Raw genomic sequence first — 16,432 nt, forward strand, 5'->3', positions numbered from 1 at the left:
CCCTAGCTAGTTTTTCCTAGTGGTTAGAGCACATGTGTCAAACACAAGGCCCGCGGGCCAAATCTGTCCCGCCAGGCCTTGCAATGTGGTCCGCACCGCGCTGTCATCACTGCACTCCGCTGCGTTTCCATCACAATGACAGTTTATGACTGTTCAGTAAACCATTCGGCCCTCGATTTAGGCTGGATTTTAGATTTTGGCCCCTTCTCTGATTGAGTTCGACACCCCTAGGTTAGAGTGTCAGCCAGCAGACCACAGGGTCTGCAGGTTCAATTCCCAGTCAAGGACTCTGGGGCAGGGCATGTGTGGGAGGCAACCAATTGATATGTCTGTCTCATATAGACTTTATCTCTCTTTCTCTCCCTCTCTCTCTCTCTCTCTCTCTCTCTCTCTCTCTCTCTCTCTTCAGCCTTCCACTCTCTCTAAAAAGCAATAGAAAAACAACCTCAGGTGAGTATTAAAAATAATAAATAAAAATCAGGAGTCAGCAGCCATGGGTTCTAGTATTAACTCTGCAGATAAGTACTTATGTAATTCTCCAAGGATTCATTTTCCTTCTCTGTACCTTTCTTCTTCTATAATTGAGGAAAATGTTAAGGTCACTTACAGCTCTGACAGTCTGAGATTAATCACTCCTTATTACATTAGGAAGTAAACTAAAACCAAATGCACATTTTCCTCTATATATTTACTTTTCAAATGATATCCATCTTTTCCTGCATATTAGCACAACTGCAGCTCAAAGTTACAATATTTAAGAAAGCTTGTAGAACAACAACTGCTAATTTAAATCTATTCAATATATGATTGCTGCATTTATTTTTAGTCCTGGTTATAACAATGCCTCAGAAGCTTTTCAATCTTACAGTTAACTAAAAACTCTGAGGCATTTTTACAGAGCTTATCGTTGCATAAAAGCTGAGTCAGCACAATCTGACTTAAAATATAATCTGGGTACCATCTAAGGGGTTAGGGAAAGGGGAGGGGAAAGATACCTAAATACATGATTTCAAGACTGGAAAAAAATGTTCATTGAATAAAACATGACCATACATGCTTGGGGGTGTGGGTCAAAACTTTAATATCTAGCCTCTGAATGTTTCACTATTGATTTTTATTTTCAAACAGACAGAAGAGCCATTACATACATTCCCCTCTGTTATTTCAAATGTGCTCATGTCATGTTAAAGGTGCAAGTCATGCTTAATTGAATATTATTAACTAAAAATACCTTCAGGAAAGCTATAATATGCGGAGCTTATTGCTGCAGTTTAAGATCTGAGCATGTGCAAAAGATCAGATGTAAAACTGACAGGATTTGGGGATAGAGCAGGAGGGAGGGTAAGAGGGGGAGAGAGAGGTTTGCAGCATTTTTATAGGCACAAGTTTCTTTAGCAGTTCAATTGTTAAATTCTCTGTACTTAAAGCTGAACTCTGAGTTGTGGCATAAGAGTGCTGGAACACTTTCTATAAAAAGCAGGGCACACTGCAATAAAAGAAGAGATTCCCCAATACAGGGCAGCAGGTATTAAGAACAATGAGGTACAAAAATCTAGATCAAACCAGAAACGAGATTCTTCTTAGTGACGAGGACCTAGAAATATATACCAAACCCCAGTACCTCCTATATATACATCAGTGTATACATGTAGCATGTTTGGGAAAGAGCGTCTTGTTACCACTGGATAACTGGTACAAAGACAAAGCCACAAAATCAATATCCATAACAGGAGAACCAACATTTTATAGTCAAATGGTAGGGAGGACCAATCAAAACTTTATCTAGAAAAACTAAATAGCAAATAATCAAAATAAAGTTCCTTTCAATAAGCTTTAAGTTTTTATTTCCCCTACTCACAAAATCTTGACAAACTGTATGTGTTGATGGAAAATAAAAATTTCCTACAAGATTTAGTGATAATGCTATAAGATAGTATCTAAGTTCAACTTGAACAGCGCGCTACAAAAGCTCTTCTATTTTGCATCTGAGGGCCTTACCAATTTTCCAAGGGTCCATTCTTAATCCTTTGATTCAACTCATTATCCTATCAGGTGTCTATTGGCCTGTGATCCTCACTAGTTTTCTCTTCATCAATTGCTAACTGGTCTCACACCCCCAGATCCTCCTTTGCCCATGACCATGCACATGATTCAAGGTCTCCAATACCACTTCCATGGGCTTCATAAAATTCCTCAGTGGGTTTGGGTGTTTTTTTGGGGGGTTTTTTTTTACAGTTTTTTGAATCCTGCCCTTCAGAGAAAGACCAAGACACAGACAAGGTGTCCTAACATAAATGAAAATATTGAACAAAGAGGAGAACTGGTTAAGCTGTGACTAATTTTATAAGTGGTCTGTCATCAGTTCACGTTTTCAATTAATCATAATTTCTGCTTTCCTAGATAAGCTCACTACTTCAAGTCTCGGATAATGAAAACACAGATAAACATGGATCCCTCCCCCATAATTATGCTTAAAACTATGCATGGCTTTAGTACAGAGTGTGGGATTAAGCATTCTCTGCAAATCCTCTGTAAAAGGAGCCTTCCAAAGATTGTTCTAAAGAAACAATCTGGAACTCCACTCACCACCGCAGCCAGGAGTCTGGCATTCCGAGCAAGCAAGGCCAAGTCAGCAGCAAGCTTTATGCAACTCTCTCCAAGTGTGCTACATGCTGCATGGGAATAGCGAGGCGGTGCTGGCCAAAGAGAGAGGCTACAAGAAGACGCACATCTGGAACTGGTCAATGTCTACTTCCATTTTCCCTATTAGAGGCCGAGAGAGTCTTTTAGTGTTAATAACCTAAACAAGGTTCCTGATGTAAAACACTGCAAGATTTCTTCAGTCATTCCCTGGAGAGCTTTCCTAACAGTGTCAAACAAGGACACACTATCCTACAATGTTTGATGCCAGAGATTTGTAACCTGGGTGGATTCAAAGGACCAAGCCCTCCAAAAATGCTATGCCAAAATTTCTTTTACAGGTGCATGCAGTTTTTTACACCATCTATAGTAGTCATTGGATTTTTTTAAAAAATATATTTTATTTTTTACATAGAGGAAGAGAAAGGGATAGAGATTTAGAAACATTGATGAAAGAGAATCATCAATCAGCTGCCTCCTGTACACTCCCTTCTGGGGATGTGCCTGCAACTAAGACAAATGCCCTTGACCAGAATCGAACCTGGGACCCCTCAGTCCGCAGGCCGACGCTCTATCCACTGAGCCAAACCAGTTTCGGCAGTCATTGGATATTTAAAAGAGTCTCTGATCTCCCTGCCCCAAAAAGTCTCCTGTCTGCATTAATTTTCCTCCAGGTCATCATAATATATTGTTGGGAGCTAGCAGAGTTGAGGCAAGCAATGCAGTCTTAAGGAAATAGAATTAAGTTCCTTCTAGCAGAAGTTATGCGGTGCCCTGAGGGCTTGGCCAGAAGATAAGATTAACCTGGGGCTTAGCATCTCCTGTCTTCCTGCCTCTTCCCCTTCCTGATCCTCCCCGCTAGTTAGCCCAGCCTTGGAATGTTGCACCTTGGAATGTCACACCGCCTCTGGCAATTAGTCAATCCTGTGTTGCCATACCAAAGACCCCCCTGCATAGGCGGCCCTGCCCCCCTTTGTCTCTACTGTATAAATACAGCCATTTCAGAGAATAAAACTGAGGCTTGATCAGAACCTTGTCTTGCCTTCATTCTTTCGCGTTCCTTGTTTGTTTCATTCTCTTAGGTGGTTCCTGCTTGCCCCCGTTGTTGTCCCGCGGGTCGGGACAATATATCACTAGGAGTTGATACATACATACTTCCTTAATTCTAAAACACCTTTTTTTCTGGATTCGAAATGCATCATATAATCCTTGTTTATAATTAATAAAATGTCTCCTTCTTGACTCTCAGAAGTGATTATTAAATTGATAATGTGCTTTTGAAATGACAACAATTTAAGAAGCACAGGAATTAGCCCTATGCTAAATAATATCAGGATTTATAAATAAGCAAACTTCATGTTCTTAAACAAACAAAAAACCTAAGATACTTCCATGTCCCCATGAGGACACCGAGTGGGTGTATCAAAACACCAGAAACAGATTTTCTGGTTATGTGCTAGCACCTCTGGCCACTAGTCACATTTCACCTGCTTTCTCAACATGTCCTATGTGGATGATGTGCCAGATACTGTGCTAACTGCGAAAAATTACTGATCTAGGCAGGAGGACTTGGCAAGTTCCCAAAAGGGAAGGTGTAAAGGCACCAAAAGAAACACAAGTAGTCTGTACTAACAGGAAGCTAAGTGTTTTAGGACAGAAAGAAAAGAGAACCTGAGTGAAAAAGGAGCAACAAATGACTCCAGAGGGTTGGGGTTAAGTGGAGAGGGTGATCAATCAAAAGATTAGAAAACATACTTGTAAGACATAAGAGAGGTAACCTTGGACATTTTCAACTGTAAGAACAAACAAACTTTACTAATGGAGTAGATCTAAGCTCAGCCAAGACTATGGCAATAGGAGCAGAGAAAGAAAACATAGCCTGATCTGGGCTCTAAAATAGATGAATCTCTATAATAAAGAGCCAGGGTGTAATGACCAATCACAACCAAAGGCTGATCAACCAGAAGGGGACCCAATGATGACCACTAAGGCTGCAGGCCCAGTGACCCAGCAGTGACTGCTGAGGGGGCTTTGAATCAGGCCTGGAAAGAGACCTGAAGAGAGAAGCAGGGGCTGATCTGTAGCATCTGTGTCAGCTTTTGACCAGCACTTGCCTCTCTCTTTCCCTCAGAACCTGGCCAGCAGCCCTGCCTCCATTTCTCTTCGAGCCTCCACCGGGGCTGTTGATCAGCCCCACCTTTCTGATCAGGCCCTGTTGATAGGCCCAGAGATGCTGACTGGCAAGAAACTGGCCAATCTGAACCAAATCTGGGTCAACTGTGAGGAGCCAATGGCTGCCTAGAAGGCAGAGCTTTTGACACTGACTAGCATAGAAACTGACTAATTAGAACCAAATTGGCCAGCAGAGGAGGGCCATTGGGGGCAAGATGAGGTCAGCAAGGGAGGGCCGTTGGGGGTGAGATCAGGCTGGAAGGAGAGGGCAGCTGGGGGCGAGACCAGGCTGGCAAGAGAGGGCAATAAGAGGCGAACAGGCAGGCAGGCAGGTGAGAGGTTAGGAGCTAATGATCCCAGATTATGAGAGGGATGTCCGACTGCCGATTTAGGCCCGATCGGGACTGGCAGTCAGACATCCCCCAAGGGGTCCCCAACTGGGCTGAGGGAACCACCCCCTCTTTGCAAGAATTTTGTGCACCGGGACACTAGTATCGATATTTCAATAAGTCTTCAGAAACATCCCATTTATGGGACCTATAATTCTTCAATTTCATAGGAAGGATGGGATTAACAGATCATAACTACTGACTAGTGGTCTTTAATATCCCTAAAGTCTGAATGCCAGTCTAAAATGTCTACACAGGGAATGTTGAAAGAAAATGAGAAGCCTGCCCTAACCGGTTTGGTTCAGAGAATAGGAGATCGGCCTGCAGACTCAAGGTCCCAAGTTTGATTTCGATCTAGGGCATTTACCTTGGTTGCAGGCACATACCCAGTAGGGAGTGTGCAGGAGGCAGCTGATAGATGTTTCTCTCTCATCAATATTTCTAACTCTCTATCCCTCTCCCTTCCTCTCTGTAAAAAAACAAATATATATGGTGTTTTGTTTTGTTTTGTTTTGTTTTGTGTGTTTTTTTAAAGAAAATGAGAAGCCCATCTCCAGGCAAACACTAAAACAGGATTGAGAACAGTGGAACTTCAGTTCTCTAACTTAATTTGTTCAAGAAGTGATTTGTTCAAAAATCAAATCATTTTCTCCCACTAGAAATAAGGTAAATTGAAGTAATCTGTTCCAGACCCCCCAAATGATTCCCTGTTTTAACCTTTCTTTTATACATGTCTAATGTACTGTTTAAACTATAAACAAACACTTCTTTTCTTAAATTTATCAAACTGCCCCCCTTCTAAACTTAAAGGAATCACTTTTAGCACTTGTCCCAGGGGTCTTTCAGGTCAGCATGCAGCCTCTTCCCTTTTTCAGGAATCACTGCCTCCAAAATGCTGTCATGGCTAACTGCATTTCATTTATGCAAATCAATAACAGTTTTCCTACTTTTTCAATGGCCTGTGACCATTGTTTCTTTCACATTTTTAGCATCATTAGCACTCTTGATGGCCTCTTTATGTTTTAAAATTGTGTTAATTCTTTATTTCAGCCAGCAACAAAAGCATTCTCTCATTTGGTTATTGTTGCCTTCCTCCCCATTCCCTTTCTCTTCAAAGTCTGAACTCTGTATAACTCATCTATGAAAGAAGTTAGGTTGTATTTCTCTCTGGGCAGATTCCAAATGCAGACAAATGCACTTAGCAGTGAAGCCTTCCACATCCCTCTTCAACTCACAAGTAGGCCCAGAAGAAACAAATGCCATGACTCTACTGGGTATTAAGAACAGAGAGCCTTCCCCCAAATATTCTCATGAAACAACCAGGTCTGCATAAAACACCAGGTGACAGTGGGCCACAGAACCTTCTGACAAACTAATAAATGCTATGGGCTTTTCTTCTTAGCACAGCCATATGCAAACATCTGGCAGAGGAGTCACAGGCTGTACCATAATGCCCCACCCCAAATCCATCCTTGCATTGCAGAGTGAGAATCACTTGTTCACTAAATCAGTGGTACGCATTCAAGTTTCAGCTATCTCCCTGTCCTTCCTAGCCCTTCAAACTTGATGTTTATGTCTAATTCCTCTGTGAACATCAATCCTCCTTTGATGGTGTTGAATACACAGACCAAGTCAACTACATGGTAGTTGGAATTTAGAACCATCTACTGAACAGTCTTGGACCTGGTAAGAATATCAATTAATAGACCAATTTGCCCAAATAAATAGACCACATTCTAGGTAAAATTTATCTTAACCTCTAAAAACTGGCTCTGATGGAGGTAGTACTGGCCCCAACCACAGAACAGAAGCACTCTACTCATTACTATCAGATTTTAGGGCTAAATAAATGATAGTGGCAAAAATTAAAGCTTATTGGAACTGGTGAGTGCAACAACTCTGGTCCTAAAACTATTCATAGAAAGGGCATATTCATCATTTGGTCTCTGAACCCTATGCAACAGATTGGATAATAGCACAACCTAAATAGGCCCAGAATCCCGTCTGGCAACATACTTCAACTCTCTCTGGAAATCTATTGTATATACTAGTATATAAAAGGCTAATATGCAAAGTGACCGGGAGTTGGATTGCTCGCTATGATGTGTGCTGACCACTAGGGGATGATGCAGAATATAGCAGGTGATCAGCAGCTGCAGTGGGAGCTGAATGAAGGAAGGAAGAGTCAGGGAAACTGGCGGAGGGGGGGTGAGGGGACCACATCCTGGTGCCAGTGTGCAAGGGCAGGGGGACAGTGGGGGCGGTGGGGACACCTGATCATCCCTGATCATCAGCCAGGTGTAGGGGACCCTAACCATGCATGGATTTCATACACTGGGCCCAGGTGTAGGGGACCCTAACCATGCATGGATTTCATAGAAATGTCCTAGTGAGGTTTTTAAACTATAAAAACCTCACTAGGACATTTCTATGCTTACTTCATGTATGCTTGCTTAATGTAACCATATTGACAGAAAGTTAACAAAACTGGTCTTTTTAGGTGTTGGAGATGTAGTAAAATACAAAAGTCAAGGTCCTTGCCTTCATGGATTTCTGTTTAGAGTGCCCCCAAAATTACCAGGATCCAAGTCAGTGAGCAAATAAGTTCAGTAACAGATTACAAAGCAGACCCCAATTCAAGTCATTGCCTCAAAGTTAATTCAATGAGTAATGTGTGCTTATTATGTTTCACAGAACTCCACTAATTATTAAAGGCAAAAGGATATGATTAATCCCTGCCCACAGTAAATCATCTTCCTGGGATGACAACACACAGAGGTATAAATTAGATGGACAAATTAATTGCCTGAATCATTGTCCATTCACATGTCTGGGATAGTCAACAACTACTAGCAGAAAGATGGCATTCATTTCTGCAAAGTAATTCTAAGAAAGAAAATTTAAAGTATTCCAATATATTTCAACACTAGGCATCCCCTACCCTCTGCCAAAAAAAGTAAAATAAAAAATCCATGTCACTTTACCCCAAACATGTTGATGACTTCCTTAGTCTGACTAAAATAAAGTTCTTTTTAGATTTATGGGGTAAGCAAAAATTATTAGCAATGATTAATTATAAGAGGGCATATTTCTAACCCATCAAAGGAATCTTAGTTCGGTTTCTGATTCCATTCACATCTCTCTCTTTCTTTCTCTTTCTCTTAAAAATAAAAAGGTAAAGGTGGGGGGGAATCTCGCTTTTTCTGGGCTTTGAGTCAAGACCACACAACACACAGGAGCAAAAATGGCAGCTGTCTGGGACTAGCCAAGGCTATGCTCCTTCAGCGTGGCCTTTGGCTGTAACCACTACACTGCATGCCTAAACTATTTTTCCGATGACCAAAAAGGAAGATTTTTAAAACCATGCTGAAAATGATTTTGCTTTTAGGATGTGTTTACTTGTTCGCATGGTTTTTTTCCAGGATGATGGGCAGGGTTTTTGGGAACACACCTAAAAAAAAAAAAATGAGGTCACACTGGCATCATGAACCACATTTGAGACTGATTTAGCAAACCCAAGGATAATTTTTCAGAAATGCTTATCTTGTTCCACACCTCAGCAGAAAGAACACCACCTAATTCATAGACTTCCTAATATTCAAAATGCCTCCAACTCCTCTGTTCATGTATTTTTCTAAATGATATCATTAATTTGACCACTAACAAATATCACCATTTTATGGCTTTTAGAGTGGAAAAGAAAGCTGTAGCAATGGATGTAAGAGCCAGTTCAATCATTCAATCAAATGAACAAAGTCATTCCAGAAAAGATCTTTCTTTATCAACTGCTTTTCCCATGGGAGGAGGGGAGAGACTAAAGCTAATCCAACCATATAATCTCCACTCCCATGAATCACTGCCATATCTGAGAAAAGGCCAACAGTAATTGGTGCTGTTTCTAGAGGTGGGCCGTCACACTGCAGAATGTCTATTAAGGTCATATTATAGCCATCAAATATCTTTAAACCAACAACTATAATATCGATAATAAACACAATTAATTATGCAAGAAAGAATATATGATGCTGAGTAGATAGGTTAGAAGACAAAATGTGCAAAAGAAATAGATGTATTCTAAGAAAATCTATAACTCTGGCCAGGTGCTTCCGTTAGTTGAAGTTCGACACGTACACCAAAGGTGGTGAATTCAATTCCAGGTCAGGCCACATACCTAGGTCGTGGTATGTGATCCCATTGTGGTACACACGGGAGGCAACTAATAGATGTTTTTTGCTCACATCAATTTTTTTTCCTCTCAACTCAATAAAAACATATCCTCGGGTGAAGATTAAAAAAAAAAAAGAAAAGAAAAAGAAAATCTACAAACATGAGATTAAGTATATATCACAGCACCTTTGGAAGAAGATAGAAACATGTGATTTGATTGCGGAAAGATATGAATTATTACCCAGGTGGAGGGAGGATACGAACAACAGTCCCCAAATACACCCAAACGTGGAGACAGAGATAGGGGTGCTGTCCTGATGGGGGATTTGGTCTATCTGGACATCTGCTGATGGTAATGTTCCTTTAATAAGCTAAACCTCTAACCTGTCCCAGTATAAATGAAACTAAAGAGATATGACAACGAAATGCAATGTGTGAGGGAGAATACTTTGGGTTGGGTGTGTATGACTTGGCAATAACAGGGAGCTGGTAAGGATTCTAATCTGCTTTCTTTTAGCAAACATGCTTACTAGCAATATGCAAAGAGGGGGGGAAAGATAATTTAGTTATTGGGAACTGACAAGAGAAAATTGGCTATCTCTAAAATTTCTCTCAGCTATTGTATTTATGCACCTTAAATTAAGGTTTCCATGTCCAATTTAATATGGAAAGTCATCTAGTCCCAAGCCTGTGATAATGGCCACAGAAGTTTAAAACGAAATCTTCTGAGGCTACAATGGCGATTCCATAGCTTGTCAATCCAGATTTAATAGAAAGTAAAGAAACTCCAACAAAATCCTTTCAAAACTCTGATTAGGTAGCTTGGAAGCTTGTTGAGGTTTTTGTTGTGACAGATTCAAATCTGTATGTATTATTTAATTTTATTATTTTATTATTTTACCTGCACTGGCTAGACTTCCAGTACTATGAGGAATAAGAGTTGAATGAACATCCTTGCCTTAGTCCCATTCTCAGGGGAAAAGCATTTCATTTTTCACCATTAAGTATGATGTTCATGTAAACTTGCATAACTTTTGCTCTTGGCCAAGTATTAAAGAGCAAGCTCTTTGAATATGAAATGTAATAAAACTTAGATATCAGAATAAGGGGAAACTGTGTCCTTTTTGCCCACCCAATGTCTACTCCCCTTCCTCCTATAACAATGTTTTGGTTTTCCCACAGGGGAAATCAACCTTTCTCCATCATTATGCAATTCTAGTGCAGTGAGCAAGTGAGTAAGGTATGGTTAATCCATCTATCCCATCCTCAAGTCCAAGAATTTAATTCAATAAAATTCAAATATGAGACTTCTTTGTAATTACATAACCTCTCTTTCCATTGGATTTATACATCAGGGATCAACAACAATGGCCCATGACTGAAAACTGACTCTCTGTTTTTGTAAATAAAGTTTTATTAAAACAGAGCCACACCCATTCATTTACATACAAGATTGCTTTTGAGTTACAACAAAGTTAATTAGCTGCAAAACCAAAAATATTTACTATCTGGCCCCTTATAGAAAGAGTTTCCTAACCTTTGTTCTTAATAATAAGATGTACACCTGGAATAGTTAGGAAGAGTATCACCAGTAGTACATGGAAAGAACCCAATGGAAATGAAGTCAACACAAAAGAAAAAAATAACTCCAAATATTATGAAAGTTTTCAAATTCAGATGGGCCAGAACTGTTAAGCTCCAATATTTTTCAGTTATGTAAGCCTATCAATCCAGCTTTTTCCCAAGCAAGTCTGAATTGGGTTTCCATCATTTGAATTCAAATTGACATTACATAATGCTCACTGTAGGAACACAACTCTGATTTCTTCCTCCATTATCTATACAACAATAGCATAAAGACATTCGACATTTCTTTAGACTAGAATATCACTGAGTGCTAAAACCTATACTTTATATAATGATTAGCTAAAACATGATGAAATCAACTGATTTGAGGGTTTGTTTGTTTTTTAACCAACCATCTTGAGTTGTTCTTGAACAATGAAAAAACAAAAAGAATGGAAAACCTAATTGATCCCTTCCCCCAAACCCAACACTAAATAATCAAACATAGATCAACTGGGATATAAATATAAAAATGAAAGAGAGATGTCACAACTGACATCTCCCTGAATTAAACAAGGGGAACACTCTGAAACCAACTAGGAAAAAAGATGTTTTTTCCCTTACCAAAACCAAAACTCCGAAGAGAACAGATTTACTAGTAACTAATTGGGGAAATGGTGATTAAAACTGGAGTTTCTAATTGTCTACTGAGCGTATGTCACCAGTAATGTTCCCTACAGGCTCTCAGCAATGGGAGACAAAATTAAGCCTAATATTCCCGCCAATTACACAATCATCATTTGCCTGTAGGTATCTCTCTCTCTCTTTAGAGAACTATAAAACACATAGTGGTATGGTTTCAAATGCAAGCTATATGCTCCTCTGAGAAAAATAATTTTATATTATGTTTATAAACAGAATTATTTTGTATTTAAACTTGTTTTAATGTGTACATTCTGAAGCAAGGAGATGTTTTAACAGCACAGCTTTCCATCTGCAGAAGCCAGATGTTAATCTATGGGAAAACTGAAGTGATTAATAAGAAGACCAATTATACACGGAGAACAAATATCAACTGGTGGGAAAAGGGAGAAGAGAGAGGCTTAAAACGAAGTTGGTGGCAAACAAACAACAAATCCCATCAATAATAGCGGGCTTTCCAGCTATGCTAAGAATAGTATGCCTTGACAGGATTTTTCTTCCTGGGTATTTCCTCCCCTATGATTCAAGAGAGTCAGAGAAAGTATTATAAAAATGAACTTTAGGGTTCTTAGGAGAAAATTTCTCTCAATTAAAATGAAAAACAAATATGCTTAGGACTAGACATGGATTCAAATTCTAGCTTTGCTACTTTGACAGAGACTTTTTACCAATCCACTGTATTCTTGCTCTTTTTCCTTGAAGTGATAAGATGCCCTGGGGACTGGGTAGGCCCATAGCTGCTATGCACAGCTTGGATTTCCCATCCTTCTTTGCAGATTGATGTGGCCCTACAATTATATATGGACCAATGGAAGTGATATGTGCACCTTCTCGGTCTGGGATATTTTCATCTCCATTATCTGGCTGGAAAATGGCAATTACTGGAACAACCTGGGAAGCCATGGTTGAGGATGGCAGAACAACCCTGTAAGCATGGACTGCTCACTTCTGACCAATGAAGGTAAAATAAACTTTTATCTTATTTAAGCCCCTGTATTTCAAAGTCTCTTTGGTATAGCAACCTATCCTGTATCCTACTAAAATAGCTAATTATATCTATACCACTTGGGAAAGTGGTTTAACCTCAGTTTCCTCATCTGTGAAATAGAATCACAATATTTATTTTGTAAGGCACTAAGATAAATAAATGGATTAAGAGATGTGCCAAATATGTGCCTTACACCCACACAAAAGTGCTCATGTAATGGTAGATGACAATAGCAAAGATGAAGGACTAGTTAGGAAACTGCTTTCAGAGGCCTTTGAAATCAAGCAGCTACTGTGCCCACAAAGCCCTAAAGGCAGAAACATGTATCTGCTTTTGAGTTTCTATTAGTAATAACATAATGAGGGGAAAATCAGGAATATTTTACATTTTAGCCCAGGAAAAGAATTCAAGTTAAATAATGTTTGATTAGAGTTTAGCACTGTGCCAAAATTTTTAAATAATTCTTAAATCATGCTATTAGCAGATGTTATGCAAATACTAGTTATTTGTTTATTTTTACTTGATTGGACTGAGTTCCATCTATACTAATAATCTATACTAATAATAAACATGCAAATTATCTGTTACAACGTCATGTCATGACCGGATCAGCAGGCTGCGTCCCGCCCCTCTGCTCAGGCGGCTGCAAGGCCTGGGGTAGGATAGGATACAATCTGAGAGGATATGAAAGGAGAGGGAGAGGAGGGCAGGCCTGTACACAGGCTGAGAGGAGAAACAGAAATACAGAAAGGGAACAAGAAAAAAATGCAGGAATGGAAAAGGGAAGGAAACTCGGGGCTGCATCCGGAGGGAGTGGTGACCTTGGGGGAGGAGGAGAGCAGGTGTGCCGGGCGAGAGGCAGGGTGGTAGCCCCCAGCGCAAATCACTGGCAGGGAGGCGCTTATGGGTCCAGAAGAGAGTGGTGGACGGTTAGAGGCCTTCTGGACAAGGCACTCCTGCGTCGTGGTGGCAGCAGCAGCACCAGGCTTTGCAGGCCTCAGCCACCCTCACTAGGTCGGGTGTCCTGGGAGCAGGACCAGGGAGGCGGGGGAAGGGGAAGCAGCAAACACCTGGCTGAGGCTGAGCCCTGGGCTGGGGGTTAGCAAACTCCCCCTACCCCCAATGGAAGCTTTAAGAAGGGAGGGAGGGAAGAACTTTATAAAGGAGTCAGTAGAGAGCAGAGTTAAAGAAGGAAAGACATGTATCAATGAATTGTAGGAGCTATAATGAAAATCAAGTATAGTTGTGAACTGGAGACAGATTTTTAAAAAGGAGTCAGAAAAAAAAAGATAAATGATAGTGAATAATTAGGCAGATAGGTAGATAGATATTAAAACAGTAGAATTAAGTAGAGAAGAATGTATGGGAAAGGTAGGATGAGAGAAGGAAGGAAGGAAGAAAAGTTTTAAAGGAGAGCGGGTAGAGCTTAAAAGGAAAATGGGAAGAAAGAAGAAATGGGGGGGAGGAGGAGGGAGCAAAGCAGGTCCAGGGGACCAAGTGAAGAAAAAAATTAAGGTGGGAAGGAAGGAAAGGGGGAGGGAAGGGATAAAGATAAAGAAAAGAAGGAATATGGGGAGGGAGAGAGGGTAGGAGAAAGATGGGAAGAAGGATGATGGAATAGAGGTATGAAATAAGGAAGAAAGAAAAGTGTATAAATGATAAATCAGTAGGAAAAAGTGTTACATAAAGGAGAGAGAAAAACTGTGTGAGAGGGAGCAGCCAATAAGGAAGTCAAAAACAATTGTGTGTGTGAAGGGGATAAGATTTTTAAAAATTTAATAGGGGTGACCAGGCCAGTAGGGGATGGCAGTTAGGGGGATCAGGCAGGTAGGCAGGCAGAGTGGTTAGGAGCCAGAGGTTCAGGATTGCGAGAGAGATGTCCAACTGCCAGTTTAGGCCCAATCCCAAGCCTAAACTAGCAGTTGGACATCCTCCGAGGGCTCCTGGATTGGAGAGGGTGCAGCTCGAGCTAAGGGAAACACCCACCCCTGTGCACAAATTTCGTGCACCAGGCCTCCAGTATTTATATGAAAAAATAGCTGAGCAGAAAGGTCAATTAATCAATATAGATCAGATAACCAGGGTAGGCTGAAAAAGAGACACACAAATGAACTGGAATCACCCACACCAGATACCCAGCTTGACACAGAGAGTTCTAGAGTCAGTGAAGGCCATGGCCTGATGTCCCCTGCATACATTTTACCTCCTCTGGATAGTGCTTTTGCAAGTAATAATTACTGGCCCTCTGACAGTGTGGACTCTTTCTATCTTTTACTGGTGGGCCATGGTTAAACTGCCCTCTTAGGATTTCTGCAACCTTGCCACTTGCTAAACGCTGGGGTTGATATCTTTGGCATCAAGATCAGAAGATTACCCTGACTCTAGGGACTTCCCCAGGGCTTTTGCGTGGGTCTCATATGTCATAAGATGCAGGAAAACCACAAGATTACACCACCCAGCAGAGGCCAGCATCTCTAAAATGGGAACATGGATCATATTATCAAACTTAACCCCTTCCATGGACCCTGATAACTCCACTGTGTATAATGGGATGTTGGCTACTATGGCAAAAGGAGGCTGAACCAAAAGGGAGTGAGAAAAGATACTGCACAATCTATATACACTCTTAGGATCATTTATCCATTAAAATGGGATTGAAATAATGCTTTGCATCCTACTTCATGGAGGTTATCAATAAATATTCAGTAAGCCAAACTGGACTCTGCCTCCTCTAAGAGCCTTAAGGGTGCTACAACTGTCTCAGTGAAGGGTAAATGTCATGCAGAACCCACACCACAGAGAGAGAGAGAGGCCACAGCTCAGGGCCTGCACCCAAACAGAAGCAAGATCTACATATACAAACATCAGCCCAGGAATGAAAAACTCCCTCCAGTACATGAGTCTCGAGACACCCCCCCCCCAAGGCACTGGAGCACCAGCAACAATCACACTGCACTAGGGAAGCAGCAAACAACTCAGGACCTTTAATCCAGCTCTATTTCCCTGAATTGTACTTACCGGCTCCCGGCCGTCCATGGCTTCCATCCAGAGCCTCCGATCCTCCTCCGACAGAGCCTGCATGGTGATAACCCCCGGCCTGCAGAGATAGAAAGACAAGAATATGAAGCCAGGTAGAGAGATCCTGATGAAGATGAACTTAAAGAAACACCCACCGCCACAGAAGGAGAGATCCCTAGAGATAACAAGGAAGAGAGGCACACTTCTTGGCTTTTCTGAGCCATCTTCCAGTCTCAGAGAGCAAAGGCCTGGTCCTCAGTTCCTCTCTATAAGCCCATGTGCCCAGGGAGGAAACACAGAAGACATGACTCTACTCAGAGAAGGACACTGAGAAGTAAAGAGATGCTTTTAGATCTTGTTTGTTCCTTAAGATCTTATTCATTCCTGTTCTCCAAAATGCTTCACAGAGTGACTAGGGGGAAACATCCAAGCTGGAGAAATGTGGGTGTCTCCTAATAATTCAATGCTTCTAAACTGCTTTTGACATAGAGAACTTTTATGGAGGTAATCAGCTTTGTAAGTCTTATAGTAAGTCTTATAGTAAGTCTATAGTATTTGTGTTGTTTTTGTTCATCCTCACCTCACCAGTCTATAGTATTTGTGTTGTTTTTGTTCATCCTCACCTCACCAGATGATATTTTTTCCACTGATTTTTGTAGAGAGGGTATAAGGAAAAGAGGGAGGGAAAGAGAAAGAAAGAAGCATCAATGTGGGAGAGATCAACCGGTTGCCTCCTACATGTGTCCCAACCTAGACCGGGAATGGAACCTGCAACTCAGGTACATGCCAT

At 40.9% G+C, this 16,432-nt stretch overlaps 1 protein-coding gene across 4 annotated transcripts in view; it reads right to left on the reverse strand.

The window, feature by feature from the left end:
• Nucleotides 1-16,432, reverse strand: part of ARHGAP26 (Rho GTPase activating protein 26) — a 408,339-nt gene that overhangs the window by 241,177 nt on the left and 150,730 nt on the right. For all 4 annotated transcript variants that reach the window (XM_036423211.2, XM_036423210.2, XM_036423209.2 and 1 more), the window contains exon 11: nucleotides 15,643-15,721. In XM_036423211.2, the coding sequence (XP_036279104.1) occupies nucleotides 15,643-15,721 (79 nt within the window). The remainder of the gene's footprint in view (nucleotides 1-15,642; nucleotides 15,722-16,432) is intronic.

Source organism: Pipistrellus kuhlii, unplaced genomic scaffold, assembly GCF_014108245.1.
Source record: "Pipistrellus kuhlii isolate mPipKuh1 unplaced genomic scaffold, mPipKuh1.p scaffold_m20_p_8, whole genome shotgun sequence".
Classification (NCBI taxonomy): Eukaryota; Metazoa; Chordata; class Mammalia; order Chiroptera; family Vespertilionidae; genus Pipistrellus; species Pipistrellus kuhlii.